A 20898-nucleotide genomic window follows, 5' to 3' on the forward strand; every position below is an offset into this window, starting at 1 on the left:
AGGCTGAGTAATTTATAAAGAAGAGGGGCTTAATTGGCTTCCAGTCCTGCAGACTGTACCGGAGGCATAGCACCTGCATCTGCTTGGCTCCTGGGGAGGGGGAGGTCTTAGAGAGCTGCCAATCAGGGCAGAAGGTGAAGCAGGAACAGGTGTGTCACGTGGCAGGAGCAGGAACACAGTGGGTGTGGGGGTGCCACACTCTTGCACTACCAGATCTCTCACGAGAGCTCACTCACTATTGTGAGGACAGCACCAAGCCATGAACGATCTGCCCCCATGAACCACACACCTCCCACCAGACCAAACTGGGAATTACCTCTCAACATGAAATTTGCAGGGGACATGCACATTCTGTCACCTTCTGAATGAAAGAGAAGCCCAAGCTTGGCATCCTCTGGGGCATTCCCAGCCAGAGCCACCACCTCCCTGCACAAAGCAGGCCTCAGTCTCTCTCCTGAAACCCTCTGCACGGGTGCCTAGGGATACATCAGTGGTCAGAGCACTGTCACAGTGCACCTGCCATCCCGCTGGGAGCTTCAGAGGGTGGGGGCCCAGGAGTGTTGGCTGGCCTCTGCCTGAGCCAGACCCCAGAACAATGGGTGACGATAGAAGGCACTAGAAGGCCTAAGTGTCTGCTTGTTATGTGAATGAAGGAGTGACGATGGCCGGTAGGACTGAGCATGCTCTGTGTACCTGGCATAGTTCTGGTAACTGTGTACCTTATGTCAGCTTCACAGCAGTCCTGGGCAGTGGATCCTGTGAATGGCATTCTCAGCAAGGTTAGGTAACTTGCCCAAGATTTCCCAGTGAGAAATTGACAGAGCTTGAATTCAGATGGTCTAGATCCAGATCCTGCATTTTTATGAATGAATGAACGAATAAATGAGTGGCATTTAAAACAGGGCAGAGCCTGCATTTTATGAATGAATGAATTAATTAATTAATGGTGGGTAAAAGATCTCTGGAGAGACCTGGGCCTGACTTGCTCCTTAGGGGAGGGCAACTTCTGGAGGACAGATGTATGAACTCAGGAAAGAGGATTATAGTTGAGTTCCAGAAGTTGGTGATGATGGGCAAAGCCCAGTGCCAGGCAGGGGAACGGAGAGGCCATCGGCACCAGGGACCCAAAGAGGGCCCACAGCAGACCACAGCAGAAAGGATGAGGCCCAGCCTCTAGGACTGAGAAAGCAAGGGGCAAAGGACATAAGACACCACTGCATTAGCCCACAAGTAACACAGTGACATTCCTGAGCTAGAGCTCCAGAATGAAAGTGGCTACCAGGATTCTGGGGTCGAAGGCCCGGAAGTCAGGGAGACCAAAGTTCCTCCTGGCCAAGGCGAGAGGAGCCCCTGGCCAGGAGCAGGGCCAGGCCTGAGGGTCAGCTGACTCCAGCTGCAGGCGGACCAGGGAACCAGGGCAGGAAGTTGTGCAGATTTTCAGCTGAAATCGTACTTTTAAGTTATTTAGAATGATTTTTGTAAAAAAAGATAGTAATGACAGGACAATGTGCATAGAATAAAATAGTAAGTGAAAAAAATCATATTTGAAAACTGAATTCGACCTTATATTTAAAAAACAGGCATAGAAAGGGCCCTAAGGAAATACCTGGATGTTAACAGGAGTGGAGATGCCCCAGGAGGACCATGTGTGCAAATAAATGTTGTGTACAGTGAGAACATGTTGCTTTTCATCATCAGAAAACAAAGGAAACCCATGTATCCCACAGCAGTAATGAATCATTACTTGTTGAATGAATGAATGAATGAATGAATGAATGAATGAATGAATGAATGAAAATTCAGTGATGGGTGGAATGCAGACAGACCATGTTTTCTTTTCTACTCCCCGTTAGAAAGGGAGATTGAACTGTGATCCCACATTTGAACTTGAAGAAATGATACTAGAATCCAAGCCACTTCACAAAAAGAAGAAGCGGTTGGCAAAGAACAGATCCAGGGATGGCACGAAGGACAGCTGCCCGCTGGTGAGCGCTGCGTGGGAGCTGTTCCAGGAGGGAAATCGTGGGCTCATGGGGAAATGATTGAGCCAGGATACTTTTTAGCAAAAAGGGCACGTTTCACTTCTCCCTTCCAGTTACCTTATTTTGCGGTACATAAAATGCCACCATCAAACAAGCATGGGGAAAGAGGAGTAAGGCAGTCACACTCCTGGCATTCCTCGAGTGCTATTCCTACAGCAGGAAGCTTGCATAGCTCTAAGGCACGGGGAGGGACTCAGTCAGTAGTCTCGCTGCACCCTGGAGAAAGACTTTGTACTGCGGAGGTCCCCAGGGCTGCACGATGACTTCTGTGGGTCCTGGGCACTCTGTATTCATTTCCTGGGGCTACCACAAGCTGGGTGGCTTAAAACAACCCACATTTGTTCTCTCACGGTTCTAGATGCCCGAAGTGCAGAATCAAGGTCTCTGCACAGTCAGGATCTCTCCAAAGGGAGGGGCCGCCCTTGGCTCCCCGGGCCTTGCTGGCGGCCGGCCCCCTTGACCTTTGCTGGCTCACAGCTGCATGGATCCAGTGTCTCCCTCCTTGTCCTGCCGCATGGCCTCATTCTCTGTGTCTTCACATGGACTTTACATAAGGACCTCAGTCATTGGGCTTAGGGCCTACCTAATTCACTGTGGCTTCATCACAACTGGATTACATCTGCAAAGGTTCTATTTACAAATAAGGTCATATGTATAAGTGCTGGGGACTCAAGGCACCTTTCAGAGGACACAGATACATAACACCCCTCTCCGCTATCAAAGTCTAGTAAAAGTTTTACCCCTGGCATGATGCTTGTGAATTTCTGGTTTCCATGCGTGTTACATGGGCCTTAAGTGGTCAGGAAAACAAGCTCATGAATTTCAACCCATATTCCATTCTCCCATGGCTTTTCAGTTCAATTTAATGGCTTAAAATGGAGAACAGCATCTTTGTCCACCAGGCAACCCCTGGACACAGCCACCCAGCAGTCAGGGCCTGCCCCAGGCACTTAGCTTGTCTTGTCCCGGTCCCACGCATCTGAGGTTTCCATCTAGAACAATGTGCTGTCCTCTGATGCTCCATCCCCGTGTCTCCCTGGACCATGTTTCGTCATTTAGTCACCTCTCTGTGCTCTTTGACAGAACGGGCACCTGCAGCAGTGTTTGGAGACTGTCCGGAAGGAATTCATCATATTCAACAGAGAGAAGTAAGTCCTTAATGCCGTACCCTTGGGCAAGGCCCGTCCTAAGTGACCCAAGGTCCCCCTGGCAGAATCACACTCTCTGGCCCCCAAACCAGCCTCGACAATGAAAGGGAAGGTGTCACTGGGGTGAGAGACAGGGCCCTGGTGGGGATGAAACTCCTGGATTTTGAATTGGACAGGGCTGTGTTCTAATCCTGCCTCTGCTGTGTGGCCTGAGCCTGTCTCTGGGAGATCTCATGAGAATGGGGAGGCCACAGCAGCCCTGAGCGGGCACACACAGGAACACAGGCTGGGAGGCGGACTCCCTGTGATGAGGAATAAGGGCCCAGGGGTAAAGTTGCCTGGAGCCAAGTCCTGGCTCTGCCACAGCAGAATGACCTTACCCTGCCTGAGCCTTCCCATCAGCGTCAGCACAGTGGAGAGGCTTCCTTAACACGCGGGGCTGTGAGAGTTAAATGAAGCTGTTGTCTCACAGCACGTGGTATGGAAGGGGTTCGTTACTAATATTTATGTGGGTAAGGTGGGTGGGGGGGGTGCTGGAACCTCAGCAGCCCTCGATGGGAAAAGAGACACAGTGAGTCTGGGAGGGTCTAGGTGGGGTGTGCCTTGGCCGTGGGACTGTCCTCTGAGGGCCTGGTCAGCAAAGCAGGCAGACACCTCAGGCTCGGTTCCAGTCAATGATAATATCCAAGGGATTTGTGGCTGTGGCTGATTTGTCAGAGCTGGGGCTCCAGCAGGGGCAGCCAGTGAGCCCCATTTGACCCACACGGAGTCAGGCCTTGGATTGGTAGAGGCAAATCAGAGATGCTTTCTGCCCTCCAGGAGAGTCAAATACTCATCGACTCAAAAATCCATTGATTGCTGGCCCTTATGTAACCCATGTATTCAGCTGTTTTGACTTTCAGCAGATGATAGCAGCACAGGAGACATGTGCTAAGGCCAAGGGCAGTGTATGTCACAGCAGACACCTGGCTCAGCCTGGGTGGTTGGGGAAGTTCCCTAGGTGCGGTGTGGGGCCACGTCCTAAGGGACATGTACGGTAAGACGTGGCATTCCTGGAGTGGGAACAGTGCACAGAGAAGGAAGATGACGTGGCCGGCGCAGGTTAAGAGGCTTGGATTACCAGAGCGTGGAGAGTGGGGAGAGGTGAGGAATGGTCAGGGATGGGTGTTTGGGTTCCAGCCATGAGCCAGTGAGCAGGACAGGGTCCCAGTCCCAGTCGACGCTGGGGTGGCAAAGGAGGCAGCAGCCTGTCACTGATCCTGGATGGCTATAGCTCTGAGGGCCAGTGGGCGCCCAGATCAGCACAGACGCCCACACCAGGCTTGGGCAGCAAGCCTCGCCTGCTAGGGGACTTCGTGCTGGGGTCTCCCAGCTCCGGCCAACAGCACAGGAATGGCCTCTGTAACCACAGCCCATCAGACTTGGGGAAGGCGGGGGCTGACGTCATGAGTGGTTTCAGAGTTTATCCCAATGTCCCTGCAGTCCTGCCTGCTCTGAGGCTCATGCCCCTCCCCCAGCCTTAGAAACCCTGACCCAGGAACTTCTGCTCGAAGAGCATCAGGGATCTTAGGCTCAGGCAGCCTTCATTCTTCGTATATGGGCCACGAGAGCAGCTGCTGGCAAACATGAGCCTGCGAAAAGCTAAGCTGTGTGGAACCCAAGCAGACAGCAGTCGCATTTCACCTTCTGCTGTGTGCCAGAACGTGCTTCAGTTTGGATTCTTCCTTTTAAAAGGAAATGAGAAGGAGACATCCTTCCCTGTGTCATTTAGGAGTTGCATCTGGCTGCTTTTAGCAGAAACTCCACTACATAGGAGCTTCATCCGAGTAGATGTTTTCTTTCCCACGTGGAAATGTGAATTGATGAGGGAAGTGTAGTAGGCCTGTGGATTTGTCATCAGGAATTGGAAGTGAGGCTGGCATAGTTTACAGGAGTCGGCAATATAAAGAAAGAGGGCAGAAGTCATGTGTTTCTGACAGTGGGGAGCCAGGGAGAGCATGGCCACTGGGGAAGCTGTTGGCTGGGGTCTGAGCTACGGTTCCTGCTTCTTCATCCTGTCTCTGCTCACCTAAGCACTTCCTCCATGGCCCCCGGGGCTGATAGGCTTCCTGTCACAGCAGGCGTTCAGCCTTACTGTCACATAAAGGTATCCAGGTGAGAGGGCTTGGCTGTGCGTGTCCCCTGAGATGCTGTGTGAGCATCAGCTGCTCCCATGCCCACCTCATCTCGTGGGAAGAGACATGCTCCATCTACACACAGCCCTCCCTACTGCAGTTTCTCAGCAGTAAAAAATGCCTATGAGAAATTGATTCATGATGCATGATTGCCCCAAACCAAGCATTTTTTCTTTAAACCAAGAAAAAAGTGAGACCTGTTTAGCCTCCACTTCTTTCTGCAATCCCATGTTAGAGGCACCTCTGGGCTGGTACTTGAGTAGCTGGAAAATTAACTCGAGCACCTTCTTCTGCCTTGAGCAGTGTGGTGAGTCGGGGGCTGGTCAGGGGGAGCCAACCACCAAGCTGGGCTTGTCATCATGCTCCGCCTGGACCACGTCTCTGGTCCCCAGAAGTTCTGCCTTTTTTCAGTCTCCGCAGATCTGGCCATCAGCCTGACACGGATTGCTCCTTCAGAATGTGCAGGGGGCTGCAGGCTCCCTGCATGGTGGGGGCTGCAAATGTAAATCACACATCTCTCAGCAGGGACACAGTCCTGGGGGAGAGGGGGCGATAAGAATCGCCTGGGGGCCTGATAGTGTCTAGAGACGCTGCACCTGGCCATCAGCCTGACACCGACTGCTCCTGTAGGATGTGCAGGTCCCTGCAGGCTCCCTGCATGATGGAGCCTGCAAAGATAAATCCCAGAGGAGGGCCACGGTCCCAGAGCGGCAGTCAGAATCACCTGAGGGCCTGTCAGCATCTAGAGATGACCTGCCTGCTGCAGGTTACATGATGTCCCTCAAAGATACATCGAAGTCCTGAGCCCCACGGCTTCAGCATGTGACCTTATTTGGAAATAGGGTGGTTGCAGATGTAATGCGTTATGATGAGGTCAGACTGGAGTAGGGTGGGCAGCTAATTCAACGTCACTGGTGTCTGTCCTGACAAGAGGAGAGGTGCAGGCACGGGGAGAAGGCCGTGCGAGGATTACAGTGATGCAACCACAAGTCAAGGAACGCCCAGCGTTGGCAGCCAGCCAGAGCCGGGAGGAAGGACGAGTGGATTCTGCCTCAGAGCCCTCGGAAGGAGCCAGCCCTGCCCACACCTTGATTTCAGACTCTATCCTCTAGAACTATGGGGAATATATAAGCAACCCAGTTGGTGGTACTTAGTGATGGCCGCCCTGAGAAACGAATGCAGCCAATACAGCTCCCTAATCCATTCCTTCCCAACCAGAAGCTGAGGGAGTAAGCATGGGGGCCAGCCTTTTAACATATCCTGCAAGCCACTCTGATGCTGGACAGTTTGGAACCTTCTGCAGGACACAAGTGTGTCTAAGTGCTGCATCCTCTAGTGGGTTCTGAGTTGAGTCTCAGGGACTGTGTCTAAAGCTACAGACCCTTCCAGCTCTGGATCCCTTGCCCTTAGTATTCATCTGCAATCCTACGATGAATTTGTCCTGCTAGACATGTATTCCTGCTAGACATGGTTTTAGTAAAAGCCTACTGGCGGCAGGATTCTTCCGGGGGCCTTAACTTCCCTGCACAGCTGGCTTCCTCTTGCATAGGCCAAGTATGCTTCCTTAGCTAGAGAAAGCTCCTGGGCAGAGAGATGGTTCCTGCAACTCCCACTGTGGTGAAGAAGCCATCATCTGCATGAAGCTGCAAGTAGGAGCTGAGAGGACATGGGCAGGGCATCAACTGTGTCAGCCCTGCAGGACATCAACTGTGTCAGCCCTGCAGGACAAATGCATTCAGTCATTTGACAGCTCAGTCATAAGCCTAGTCTTGGCCTCACACAGAAGTGAGTCTTCAGGACCTGTGTCCTCAGGATGCCTATCACCTGCAGTGGGACAATTACCCAACGGTGTGGAATGTGTGGTGAAGCAGACACACACCGGCCACCATGGGGACAGGAGGAGGTGCCCTGGGCCTAACCTCTCTGGACCTTTGTTTCTAAACAGAGAGCAAAATGAAAATTAGCACTGCCTAATTTCTGGAAATGCAGCTTATTATTGGCTAATGGTCTCAGCTGGCAAAAGGCCACTGAGCCAGTAGAGCGTCTGCTTCCAGGGCTGGTCAGGGCTGAGACTTCCAGTGGGTTGAGAAATGCACTGGGAGTTCGTCCTCCTATTTTTGGTCAAAGATCTGAGCAGGGCTGATTTTTCCAAGAGGGCTTTTCAATAGCATTTGACGAAGTTTTGCAGAGTAAGAAGCTCCTGGTGAGAAAGGAATTTCAGGGGCATTTTCTATCCTTGCTATCTCTTGAAGAAACAAAAACAGATTTCAAACAATATAAAAGCTACCTCTGGAGCCCTTGAAAATATCACATTTAAAAAATCTAATATTGCATCTCATTATTGCACCTAATAATACTATTGATACTACTACTAACCCCCATTTGTATGTGACTTTATGGTTTTAGATCATGTTCCTTTAATCTGGGGTTTCTCAATCTTGGCACTGGCTGTTGACATCATTTTTGGGTGTGAGGGCCATCCTGCGCACTGCAGGACATTTATAGAGTCTCCGCCCTCTACCCACTAGACACCAGTAACACCTTCATAGAGCAACAACCAAAAATGTCTCCAGATATTGCCAGACGTTCCTCGGCAGGCAAAGTCATCCTCAACTGAGAGCCAGTGCCTTAGGCCTTACTGATCACATTTCCCTAAAAGCAATATCATTAGTATTCTCAAGGTCTTGCAATATGAGGGACTTGACCTCTAATCTCCCATCTGGTAGGTCCTGGGCTCTTTCTCCTAGCTGTGCTTCATCAAATGTTTGGCAGATGTTTATCCAGCATCTCCCTGGGGTCAGGTACAGGGGATACTGCTGGGAGCAAGGCCCCTGCTCTCATGGAGCTCACACCCTGGTGGCATGAGCTTTCAGATGTGCAGGAAGGAGTGTTTTACACGAGTGGGTGGCCTTGAGGGTTCTCTCCAGTGCATGCAGTGGGCAGTGGCAGGCATGGCATAGATGGTCATGAGAGCTCCCTTTTGTCAGGCCTTCACTCTATGCACTTTAGTCTGTGCGTCCATCCTCTGAGCTAGTGTATTCCCCCACCATTTTACAGGTTAGGAAGTACAGGCCCAGAGTGGATTGAAGACACACAGCCAAGAGGTGGCAGGGCCGGGATTCTATAAAAACAATCTGGCTCCAGAGTCCCAGGCTGATTCAAAATAGTCCCTGGCCATGTTTGTTAAATATTGGACAAGGAATCGCCACTCTCCCTCTAGACACCGTCGGTTGGTGAGCCCAGATGTTTCCGGTGCAAGATTATACAAATTAGCATGACTACAATGCATCCTCCTTACCCCTCCTCAGACCACAAAACAGCAGCAAACCCCAGCCCCAGTTGGCTTCGAATGGAGGGTGCATGGACTAAGGCCACAGCAGGGTAAACAAACAGGGCAAAAGATATTTAAAGGCCAGGTGCGGGGGTGCCCGCCTGTAGTTCCAGCTACTCAGAAGGCTGAGACAGGAGAATTGCTTGAACCTGGAAAGCAGAGATTGCAGTGAGCCAAGATCGTGGCGGGCGATAGAGCAAGACTCTATCTCAAAAACAAAAGTGTGACTGATCCTGACAAATCTCGGGCAATAAAAGATGTGGGGAATAAAAAAGATGGAAAATACTATCATTTGTAAGTGAATTGAGAAGATGTTATATGCCATGTACTACGCTTGGCATTTTATATATATTCACATTTGATCTCCAATTAATCCTCACAATCTTTTCTCTTTTTTTGAGGTGGAATTTTATTCTCGTTGCTCAGGCTGGAGTGCAGTGGCACAGTCTTGGTTCACTGCAACCTCCACCTCCCAGGTTCAAGCAATTCTTCTGCCTCAGTCTTTCAAGTAGCTGGGATTACTTGAATGTGAGGTCAGAAAAACGTTCTCCTTTTGCCTTTCCCGAGCTCCCTGTTTTATCTACTTTCTTGGGTTTGTTGGTTAAGCTGGAAGATTCTGGAGCTCTGAACACTCATGTCTTCCACTGTGTGGAAAGGACAGGTTTGCAATAGAAGAAAATGAAGGCAATCCCAGGGAATGGCTCTGATTGGCCCAGCTTGGACCAGGTGCCATTCCCTGGGCCAATCAAATCTGGCCATTGGAGGAGGACTATGATTGGTGCTGCCTGGACCAGGTGACCTCCCTTAGACCAATGGCTGTGACCTGGGAGGGAAGGTCTATGAAAAGGTGGCAGCTCCTGTTTAAACCCAATATTAGAAAGACAAAATAATGGCAGTCCACTTCATTCAGAAAATAAAGATGCTAGTGTAGGGTTCATGGTGTCCAGGAGATGAAAGACCAGAGAGCGATAGATGCTGTGGGCTGGGCAAGGTAATAAAGAGAAGGCAAACAGTCTCCTCACCTGGCCCTTCTGCTCCCAGCCCTGGGCAGGTAGAACACAATAACTGTAGATGGATGGGCGTGTCAGGGAGGAGAGCTTGCAGGGAGTGCCAGCCACCCAGGCATGGAGGTAGCAAGCCCACAGTGGACGGCTCAGTAAAATACAGAGTAGAGTGAGGTGTTCTGAGATAAGCACACTGGGGCAACCAGTAACTTCTCTTATGGGTCCTTAAAGTTGATTTCCACTGCTTAATCTAGCTGTTATCACACACCCTGGCTTCTTGTGAAAAAGCCTTAGACTCTCTGTCTGGGAACCCTGTGTTGTGAGTTGAATTGTGTCATCTTAAATGGCTAAAAACCCTCAAATGGCTCATTTTTTGTCTAGATCCGTGGTTTAGAGGTCCTGATGGGAACTCTGGCTCAGAATGGCTCAGAGTCCATTATTCACCACCCACCAGCATTTGGACCCTCAGACCTCCTCTCTGAGCCCATAACCAGGTACAAACTCCCAGTTTTAGTGACTTACAACAACCATGCTGTATGTCCATGGCAGGTCAGCTGGGAGTGCAGCTCGCACATCTTGCTGCTTCTCACTCCATTCTGTATGGCAGTGATCGTGACCCAGGGAAGAGCCCTCTGGAGAGGCTCACCCTTGAGAATTACAAGCTCCAGCCTGATGGCAGCGCACAGCACTTAACACTCACATTGTCTGGCCAGGACTAGTCACATGACCTCACTTAACACCAAGGGAGCCCCAGAGCTGCAATCCTGCCATGTCCTGGGAGCAGAGGCCAGAGTGTCTGGTGAGGACCTCTAGTGAGTGCCCATTCTGTCAGACCCCCAGTGCATTTCCTTCCAGTGCCCCCACCCACACCAAGGAGGACCCAGCAAACCTCACCCTTAAGTCAGCTGAGGCAGAAAAGCACAGCCTCACATCCCAGTCTAGGGAGAAACCAGCTGATACGAGTGCCCAGATTGGGGCAGTGGAAAGAATGCTTAGCTCGGATGAGGAGAAGAGCAGAGTCCTGCATCTGAATTCTCCACTCCCCTCTGAAAAGCCATGAGACCTATCACCAGTTGCTCATCCATTCTCACCCTAAAAATGGGCCTGGTTCACTCTTCTCCCAAAGGATGGCTAAGGCATTAAATGAGAAGGTGTGAAGAGATACTCAACAAATATCAATCCCCCATGACTCAGAAACCCAAAACTGCTGTCCTTCAGTTCTGCCAGAACCATGTCATTTGCAAAGGGGAGGAGAGCCGGAGAGGAGAAGCCAGTAAGAGAATCCCTTGCGTTTTGCATTTTCTTCATTTAGCACCCAGGGTTTGGCTGACTCCATCCAGACTTCCTCAAATACATTTTGTTTCAGGCAACAGCAGATAATACTGGCAGAACCTTAATGCTTCTGGCCAAAGGCTGTTACTGAATTTGTGAGATGAGAATTGCATACCGGGTGGTCTCCCAATAACTGTTGAGGTTTAAAATTGGAACCGCCATTTATACTGATTATTTAACTTAAGAAAGAAATCTCATGGGAGACTGGAAAGATGTTGTATGAGTCCCAGAGGAAAACACTCAAAGGATGATTTACTTATGAAGAATCATTTACATGGGGTGGGTATAGGGGCCCACAGAGGCTAGGCAGTAACCTGGGGATCCATAGAAGCCAAGGTGTTACTACCTGGAGGCTGGAGGAGATGAGAGAGGGAGAGCCTCAATCCGGGCTGCCTTGATTGGAGCAGTGACCTCCAATGTCCCCAGCAGCTCCAGGCAGCAGTGCAGGGAAGCAGCTAAGGAACCAGTGCCCACACTTGGCACCCGTTTCTCTCTATGGTCTCCACTAGGGCTTCCCTTTGGCCATGCCCAGCTGGAAGCCCACAGGCCTGGACACCTTGGCTATGGCTCCTGACAGGAGGTGGAGGTGGTGCAAAGTGGACCCGGGGGGAGGCAGGAGACAGTTAGTCCAGGTGAATTCTAAGAGTTGGAGGAATATCCCATGAGAAGGAAACTAGAGTCATCCAAATATTTACTAATTCCAGAAAGCAGACTGTTATATGTAATTTTTGGTGCTGCAAAAGAATTGGTCCTCAAACATAAATTTCCTCAGCAAGGCAATTTACTTCTATAGAAGGGTGTGTCTCACAGATGGAGCAATGGTGAACACACACCTGGACAAGGAAGCGGAAGGGCTACTTAATCTTAATGGAAGTAACCCCTACTGCTGTGTTGTTCCCTATTGGCTAGGGTTAGACCGCACAATCTAGTCTAATTCCACTTGGCTGTTTTAAGGGGAGCAGGGGTATGAGCTGGAGTGGCAGGGCAGGTAGTTTGGCAGGAAGGATGGTTATGGGACGGGTCAGGGCATGTAGCCAGGGGTAACCTAGTTCAAAATAGGTGACTGGGGCAGGTGACCAGGATGAGTCAGGACGGAGCAGGGGACTGAGGGAACAGATGTGAACTACTGGATAGGACTGGTGGAAAAGGTTGTTTACTGAAACTACAAGGAAGTTAAACTTTAAAATGGGGAATTAAAGAGTAAGAGAGCTGAACATACTGACATGCTGATTCCTTCAAGAGAAGATTGGAGTTCACTACATCTAACAAGACCTAAGGCCAGTGGAAGTGGAGTGGAGATACAGCTCTCAGGCTGCAGGTTTCTCCATTTCAATTCTATGTGAAGGAAAAGTTTCTCAGCACTTGCACTATTCCCAGATGGAACGGGCTACTTGGGAGGTGGGAGCAGGGCTTCAGTAAGACTGGCTGGATCTCTGCCCGGGGTTCTAGAGAAGGGATTCTTGTAGTGTATCTGCAGTGGAACTGAATGACTTTTTGCTTTTTTCTCTATCAATATCCACCCTCCATTTCTAACTGAGTGACCATTATTCAATTTGGTATATGTCCTTCCACAACTTTCCAGTAATTTCAACTGTTTGAGGTTTTGAAGGTCTTGTTTTGGGGTTTTTCCTTTTTAACGACAGAGAGGCAGTATGTTGTAAATGGCTGAAGCACATACTCTGGATCCAGACTGCCTGGGTACAAATCCTGATTTTGAGCTTTCTTGCCTTAGACCTCAAACTAGTGCCTCAGCCTCTAATTATAAAATGGGATATTAACATGTACTTCATAGGATTGTTGTAAGAACAAATGACACACACGTTAAGCATTCAACAGCCTCAGTGACAGTCAGCACTACCCAATGTTTTCTAGTAATATTAATTACGTACAAAATTATCAGACCAATATAGTGCCATTCTCTTAAGTATTGTTTCAAACATTATCTTCTTTTCATTTTTTAAATCAACACACACACACACACACACACACACACACACACACATACTATTGACAAAAAGAGCCAAACTCTGTAAAATATTTGAAGAGATTTATTCTGAGCCAAATATGAGTGACAATGGCCCATGACACAGCCCTCAGGAGGTCCTGAGAACATGTGTCCAAAGTGGTCGGGGTACAGCTTGGTTTATATATTTTAGGGAGGCATGAGACATCAATCAAATATATTTAGGAAATACATTGGTTTGGTTAAGAAAGGCAGGGCAACTCAAAGAGGGGTTGTGGGGGAGCCTTCAGGTTATAGGTAAATTTAAACATTTTCTAATTGACGGTTGGTTGAGTTTATCTGAAGACCTGGGATCAATGTAAAGGAATGTTTAGGTTAACATAAAGGATTGTGGAGACCAAGGTTTTTTTGTTTTTGTTTTTGATTTTTTTTTTTTAGGGAGGAAGGCAGGAAGGGAGGGAAGGAGGAAAGGAGGGAGGGAGGGAGGAAGGAAGGAAGGGAGGGAGGGAGGGAGGAAGGAAGGAAGGGAGGGAGGGAGGGAGGGAGGGAGGAAGGGAGGGGGGAGGGAGTGAGGGAAGGGAAGGAAGGAAATCAAGCAATGAGAGAGACATTGCTGACCTGGATCTAGAGGTTTACAAGTTGATTTCTTTTTTTTTTTTTTCTTTTTTTGAGAGAAGGAAAGAAAAAAAATGAGTAAAGGAGAGGGAGAAAGAGAAAGAGGGAGGGTGAATGGAAATATTGCTTTATTCTGAAAAAAAAAATGGGTATTAATAATGGCCAATCAATGTTTTATTTAAACCTATGAGTAGGTGTGATGTGGTATTGACAAGAATGTATATTTTGTGTATTTGTAGTGGAGAGCTCTATAAATATTTATTAAGTTTACTTGTTCCAGATCTGAGTTTGAGTCCTTCATATCCTTATTAATTTTCTGTCTCATTGAATCTAAGTCTCTATGTATCTGGGTGTTAGGATAATTAACTCTTGTTGTTGCATTGATCCTTTTACCACTATATCTTTGTTGCTTTAAAATCTATTTTATCCGATACGAGAATTGCAACTCCTGCTTTTTATTTATTTATCTTTGCTCTCCATTTGGTTGGTAAATCTTTCTCCATCCCTTTGTTTTGAGTCTTTGTGTATCCTTGCATGTGAAATAGGTCTGGATGTAACATGTCATTGGGTTTTGACTGTGTCTTTTGATTGGGGGATTTAGTCAATTTAAAATTAGGGTTACTGCCATTTGATGTTAACTGGCTGTTTTATCCATTCATTGATGTAAATTCTTTATGTTGGTGCTCTTTACTTTTTTTTCTATTTTTCAAAAGGCTAATACTGGTTGTTTCTTTCTGTGTGTAATGCTTCTTTCAGAAGCTCTTGTAAAGCAGTCCTGGTGGTAATAAAATCTCTGAGTACTTGCTTGTTCGTAAAAGATTTTATTTTTCCTTCAGTTGTGAAGCTTAGTTTGGCTGGATATGAAATTCTGGGCTGAAGGTTCTGTTCTTTGAGGATGTTGAATATTGGCCCCCACTCTCTTCTGGCTTGTAGAGTTTCTGCTGAGAGATCTGCTGTAAGTCTGATAGGCTTGCCTTTGTGGGTAACATGACCTTTCTCTCTGGCTGCCCTTAGTATTTTCTCCTTCGTTTCAACCCTGGTGAATCTAACGATTACGTGCCTTGGGGTTGCTCTTCTTGAGGAATATCTTTGTGGTGTTCTCTGTATTACCTGGGGTTGAATATTGACCTGCTTTGCTAGTTTAGGAAAATTTTCCTGAATAATATCCTGAAGGGTATTTTCCAGCTTGGATTCATTCTCTCCGTCGCATTCAGGTACACCTATCAAACGTAAATTTGGTCTTTTCACATAGTCTCACATTTCTTGGAGACTTTGCTCATTCCTTTTTATCCTTTTTTCTCTAATCTCGTCTTCTCATTTTATTTCATTAAGTTGGACTTTGACCTCTGATATCCTTTCTTCTGCTTGAACAATTCAAGTGTTTAAACCTGTGCATACTTCTCGGAGTTCCTGTATTGTATTCTTCAGTTCCATTAATTCACTTATATGCCTCTCTAAATTGTCTGTTCTCAGTAGGGTTTCATCAAACCTTTTTTCAAAGTTCGTAGTTTCTTTACGTTGGGCTACAACATGTTCTTTTAACTCACAGAAGTTTCTTATTATCCATTCCCCAAAGAGTGATTCTGTTATTGGGATGTGCTTGTTCTCCATCAAGCCTTGTTCCATTGTTGATGTGGAACTGTGATCATCTCTAGAGGGAGAGGCGTTCTGATTTTGAGTATTCTCAGCCTTTTTACACTGGTTTCTTCCCATCATTGTATATTTATCCTCCTGTCATCTTTGAAATTACCTACTTTCAGATTAGGTCTCTTGATTGGACGCCCAAGTTGTTAGTTCCCAGGGCCAGAACAGCGGCATTAAGATTGATGGTGCTTTTCTGCCCAGGATTCTCCTGTCTGGCTTCCTTCTTGTGTCTGTAATAGGCGACTCTGCCTTCCTGGGGCTCCAAACCTCGGTCAGAAGGGGAACCAGTCTCGTTTACTCTGCGCCGAGAGCTGACGTGCCGAGGTGCCATCACAACCGTTGCGCTGGCCTCAGGAGTCATGCTGGGGACCCGTGTGGGTCCTCCAAACCTCAGTCAGAAGGGGAGCCAGCCCTGTTTACTCTGCTCCGAGAGCTGCTGCGCCGAGGTGCCAGCGAAACCTCTGCGCCAGCCATAAGAGTCGCGCTGGCGACCCGTGTGGCTCCTCCACTAGGAATCTTCTGCTCCGTGAGCGACCAGAATTTGTCTGAAAGCGTGGCGTCCTCTAGTTCTCTGTGCTTTCGCTGAGAGCTGCAATCCTGAGATGTTAGCGATTGGCCATCTTGGATCGTTCTCAAAACCAAGTTTTATTGTGCAGAGAAAAGTCTCCAAAAGCAGACTTCAGAGAGAGAGCAGGTTGTAAAATGTTTCTAAAAGGGTGGCCGGCTGTTAGTTGATTATCTCCTGGATCTGGAAAGAAAGGAAGGAAAACAAAGAGGAATGGAATTCTCTATAGGATATGGATTTTTTCCACAGGAGACTTTGCGGGACAATTTCAAGGTATGGCAAGGAAATATATTTGGGGGTTAAATATTTTTTCCTTGTCTCTTAATGTTATGCCAGGGTCAAATTGAAAAGTAAGTCATGATATATGGGGTCAAATAAAACCCATCTGATGAGAATTTATGGTTTGTAGTGCATGGCTCCCCAGACCCCTTAGGTAGGAATTTGGATAAGATAAAAAAATCAGAGCTTAGTCCTCAACAGGCACCCACACAAAATAACAAAGCACCTATCCCACCTCTTTCAGCCACAAGAGCAAAAGCTTCATATATGTTGACTTGCCAGTGTCCACACAGGCTCTCAGATCATCAGTTCTACAAATGGAAATCAAATTTTTGTTGTACTAGGATGCCTTGTAGGACAGTTAATTACAACCAGCCTCCTTCCCTCTCACAGGGTTGAGCTTGCCAACCTGTATACACACCCCCTGCTAATAAGAAGGAAAAACCACGCTGGACCACTTATTCTGTTGCTCACTTTTCCATCCACTCAGCACACATTTAAGGTGCACCTCCCCCAGGCGCTAGGGGCTGTGAAGCCACAGGTGGGACAGTAGAAAGACACTGGGGTCCTTGCCCAGTAGAGGAAAGATGCATTCCAGACCAGAGAAGAGGTTACCATTGCCAATTTCATGCCCTGAATTTCCCTGGCTTTCAGACCTATGTGGAGATCCCTGTGAGTCCTGGGGCTGGATTCCATCCCCTTTACCTGTTTGTCTGCTAATCCACTTCAGGTCCTGACCCTCAGACACTCTTGTCTGTACTCCTTCCTAGTACCTTCCACTCCTTCAGGCCTTCGGCCCTGACCCTCCAGGATAAGGCCTAGAGAACCAACCAGCTGGGATAGAGGCGGCATCATGAGACATTCATTACAGTGACTCATTAGAGGAAATGAGCTCTTCTGATCTTCATTTTCTTCATCTGAAAAATGGGAGTATGTCCACACTGCAATTATCACAAAAATAGCTGCCCTTCATAAAGTACACCCTACAGTGCAGGCTGATGGCACATATTCATTCTTGTTACCCTTTAAGGAGGTGTCATTGTCCCCGTGTTAGAGATAAGGCAACAAGTGAAAAGAAGCCAGGCAAGCTCCCCCAGGCCTCTCAGATAGTAAATGGCAAAACTGGGATTCTGATCTAATTCTGCCAGGTTCCAAAGCCTGCATTCTTCCCACTACATCTCACTGCCACTGCAGAATTCTACAGAGCCAGGAAAGGTATAGGGAAAGGACAAGATAGATGATAGAAATAGGTATGGAAGCCTTTATAAATGTTTTTGTTTTTTAAACCACACTGCCCAAAGCAAGCTCGTCTCTCTCATCTAGGAGGCCAGGCCTCATCTGTGGGTAGTGTTAGAAACAACCACTTGTCCCCTGGTGCCGAAAAGAAAAACTAACACTCAGACAAATAATTTTCTCAGTAAGGCAGTTTACTTCTATAGAAAGGCGTGTCTCACAGATGAAGCAATGGCAAGAGCACACCTGAACAGGGGAGGGAAGGGGTTCTTATCCCTAACTCAGGTAGCCCCTACTGTTCCCGTCTTGGCTAGGGTTGGATAGCACAGTCAAAGCTAATTTCAGTTGGCTGTTTTAAAGGGAGCAGGGCCATGAGCCAGAATGGCAGGATGAGCAATTTGGCAGGGAGAATGTTTATGGAACAGGTAACAAAGGTGACTCAGGTCAGAGCAGGTGACCAGGGGTGACTCAGGTCAAAGCAGGTAACCAGGGGAACAAGTGTGAACTACTGATTAGAACTGGTGGGAAAGTTGTTTACTGAAACTAGAGGCAGGGGGCAAAGAGAACCAGAAAGTTAAACCTTAAAACGGAGAACAAAGAATAAGAAAGCTGAACATACTGACATACTAATTCTTTGAAGAGAAGCTTGGAGCTCACTATATTTAATAGCAATCTGCTGTGGATTGATGCTGGTGTTAACTGACTCCATCCTAGATGTGTGTAAAAGCTTGATTTGAAGTTGGTTTATTTGCTGGCCATTTTATTCTACTCCCACATAGTACCTTGCCTTTGAAAAATGCCTCCAGCCTGATTTATCACGAATTCCACTACGTGTCCCACTGTCATTGATTGAAGTTCTCTGTCACAGAGGACTTTCTTCTGGCATCTCATGGTTGAATCAGGAAGACAAGGGCACACACATTTGTCACTCAGGATCCTGGTCACAAAGCTGGCAATTAATTTGATAAGTTGGCTGAGAAATTAAATGTGCTTGCATTGAGGAGATAAATAGCCAATTTGCATCAGCAGAATTGAGCTACCCCTGGTAATATTCGCAGAATCCCTTTTCATTTCCTCCTGAGCTATAGATAACTAGATTGTGGGCTAGGTTTATAACTGAGCTCTCAGGGCCAACTTTGTCTTGGTTCGTGGATTCCTATTTGAGCAATATAAATATTTCTAATTCCTTTGGAGCATAGAAAAGTCATTCCATGCCATCTTCTTTCCAGGCCCAGATTGAATGACCCAGGATCCAGTGAGAAGAGCAGGGGTTTTGGAGGGAAACTACCCTGGGTTTGAATTCAGCCTCCTAAAGTCACATGACTAGGAAGTGGCAGACCCAGGGTTATAACCAGACAGCCTGGCCCTTAATACTGTGCCATGCTACTTCTTTCTGCAGAGACTTTGTCACCATGAATGCTCACTGTTTGCTGCCCACCCTGCTCCCAAACCCTTCAGCAGAGAGCTTGGCACACAGATTATGCTGGTGGAAAGGAAGAGTGGAAAGATGGAGGAGGGAGGGTGGCATCAATGAATGGGTAGATAGCGAATGGATAAAAGTGATGGATGGATGGTGAATGGGTGGGCGAGTAGGTGGATGGAGGTTGTGGACAGATGGATGTATTGATGGGTGGGTAGATGATGAATGGATGAGGTATATAGATAAATAGATGGTGAATATGCAGATGGATAGGTGTATGGGAATTGGATGGGTGGGTGGGCGGATATGTAGCTAGATAAGGGGTGTTCAGGTAGTTGGATAGGGGTGGACAGAAGGGATAGATGGATAGGCATGTGAGACTGGATAAATGGACAGATGGGGTAGATAAATGGGCAGATTAATAAATAAGTGGATGGATGAGTGAGTGGACAGGTGAGTGATTGGATGGAAAGATGGGGTGGATGAATGGATGGATGGATAAGTAGATAGATGCATGAATAAGTGGGTAACAAATGGATGAGTGGGCAGATGTGTTTATAGATGGGTGGATGGTGGATGAATGGTGGTCAGGTGGACAGGTGGGAGTACAGACATAATGAGAAAAACACCAGCTTTGAAGCCCCTCAGAATTAGATTAGAATCTAAGCTTTGTAAGCCCGAAGGTAGATGGGTGGGCTTACATCTAGAAGGGTATGTCCTTCTTGATTCTGCCTCCTGGGTCAGGAGGCTGAACCTGGTGCTAAATTTCAAGGGACATCGCCCACACCTCATTCAGTTACTGTTCTAGGCCTGTAGTACTCAGGGTGACAGTGTGCCGTGTGTGAAAGTCAAAGGAAAGGTAAAAACAAATATCTAAAATTAATATGTTGTAGGGGGCCTGTGTTAGGAATACCTGAGACTGGTTAATTTATAAAGAAAAGAGGTTGATTTGGCTCATGGTTCTACAGTCCATACAAGAAGGATTGCAGCAGCATCTGCTTCTGGTGAGGCCTCAGGAAGCTTCCAGTCATGGCAGAAGGCAAAGTCTGACATGGCAAGAAAGAGAACAAGAGAGAGAGGAGGAGCTCCCAGGCTCCTTTAAGCAACCAGCTGTCACATGAACTAATAGAGTGACAACTCAGTCATAACTGCAAGGACAGCACCAAGCCATCGGTAAAAAGATCCACCCCCATGACCCAAATACCTCTCATTAGACCCACCTCCAACATTGGAGGTCACATTTCAACATAAGATTTGGAAGGGACACACATCCAAACCATATCAGTAGCCATCACCGAAATAACGACATACATTGTACCAATTAATTAATTTCTCAGCATCCATTCTAAAGCCCTGACTTCACCACTGTGCAATCTATCCATGTAACGAAGTTACACTTGAACCCCGTAAATTTATACAAATCAAATTTTAAAATTAAATTAAAATGTTTTATTTGGGAGGAAAGAATTGCAATTCAGGGAATACATGTAGACTGGGTGGTCTTTAGTATGTCCAAAGAACAAAGAGAAGATTAGAGGTCTTATAAGAAGGAGAAATGTTACATATTGCTCTTTGAGCCTTTTTTTTTTTTTTTTTTTTTTGACACTAGTAAGATATTGAGGAGTTGGTAAGTCCTGATTGGTAAGTAATGGCAGTGGGCAAAACTGGTCTTAGAATTGCAGCAAGTCACTCTATTTCAGTTGGGTACGACAAGAAAGACCCAGTTCATATGATCAGTTTTCCCTTGTTCCCTTTTTGGTCAGGATCCTTCTCTGAAAGTGTCATTTATCAACCATTCTGCTTCATTATCCCTCAGCACCAGCATGGATCTGTCCCAGTTGTCTCTGTCCTATGTTGGGGGGAAGATATGTGAGTCTATGTCAGGAACCCAGACCACAGTTAGGTAACAAAAGAGCCATAAGGAAAAATCTTCTCAGAGTGGGTTTGTCTGTGGTCTAGTATTAATTTCCGCCTTACTTAGTCCGTGGACACGAGCAATCATGAAGTGTTGAACTAACATTAGCCTGTTACGAGAGTTGGCATTACAAAGATTAGAGAGGCAGTAAGAGAGAAGTTTAAAAATTATAATACAATTATAATATAAGTAATTAATTAGAATATAATACAATTAGTTTGTACAATGGTTTT

At 47.2% G+C, this 20898-nt stretch overlaps 1 protein-coding gene across 2 annotated transcripts in view; it reads left to right on the top strand.

The window, feature by feature from the left end:
* Positions 1 to 20898, top strand: part of STK32B (serine/threonine kinase 32B) — a 446518-nt gene that overhangs the window by 412778 nt on the left and 12842 nt on the right. For both annotated transcript variants that reach the window (XM_002746002.5, XM_078368001.1), the window contains exons 10-11: positions 1854 to 1985; positions 3126 to 3190. In XM_002746002.5, the coding sequence (XP_002746048.2) occupies positions 1854 to 1985; positions 3126 to 3190 (197 nt within the window). The remainder of the gene's footprint in view (positions 1 to 1853; positions 1986 to 3125; positions 3191 to 20898) is intronic.

The sequence above is a fragment of the Callithrix jacchus genome, chromosome 3, assembly GCF_049354715.1.
Source record: "Callithrix jacchus isolate 240 chromosome 3, calJac240_pri, whole genome shotgun sequence".
Taxonomy (NCBI): Eukaryota; Metazoa; Chordata; class Mammalia; order Primates; family Cebidae; genus Callithrix; species Callithrix jacchus.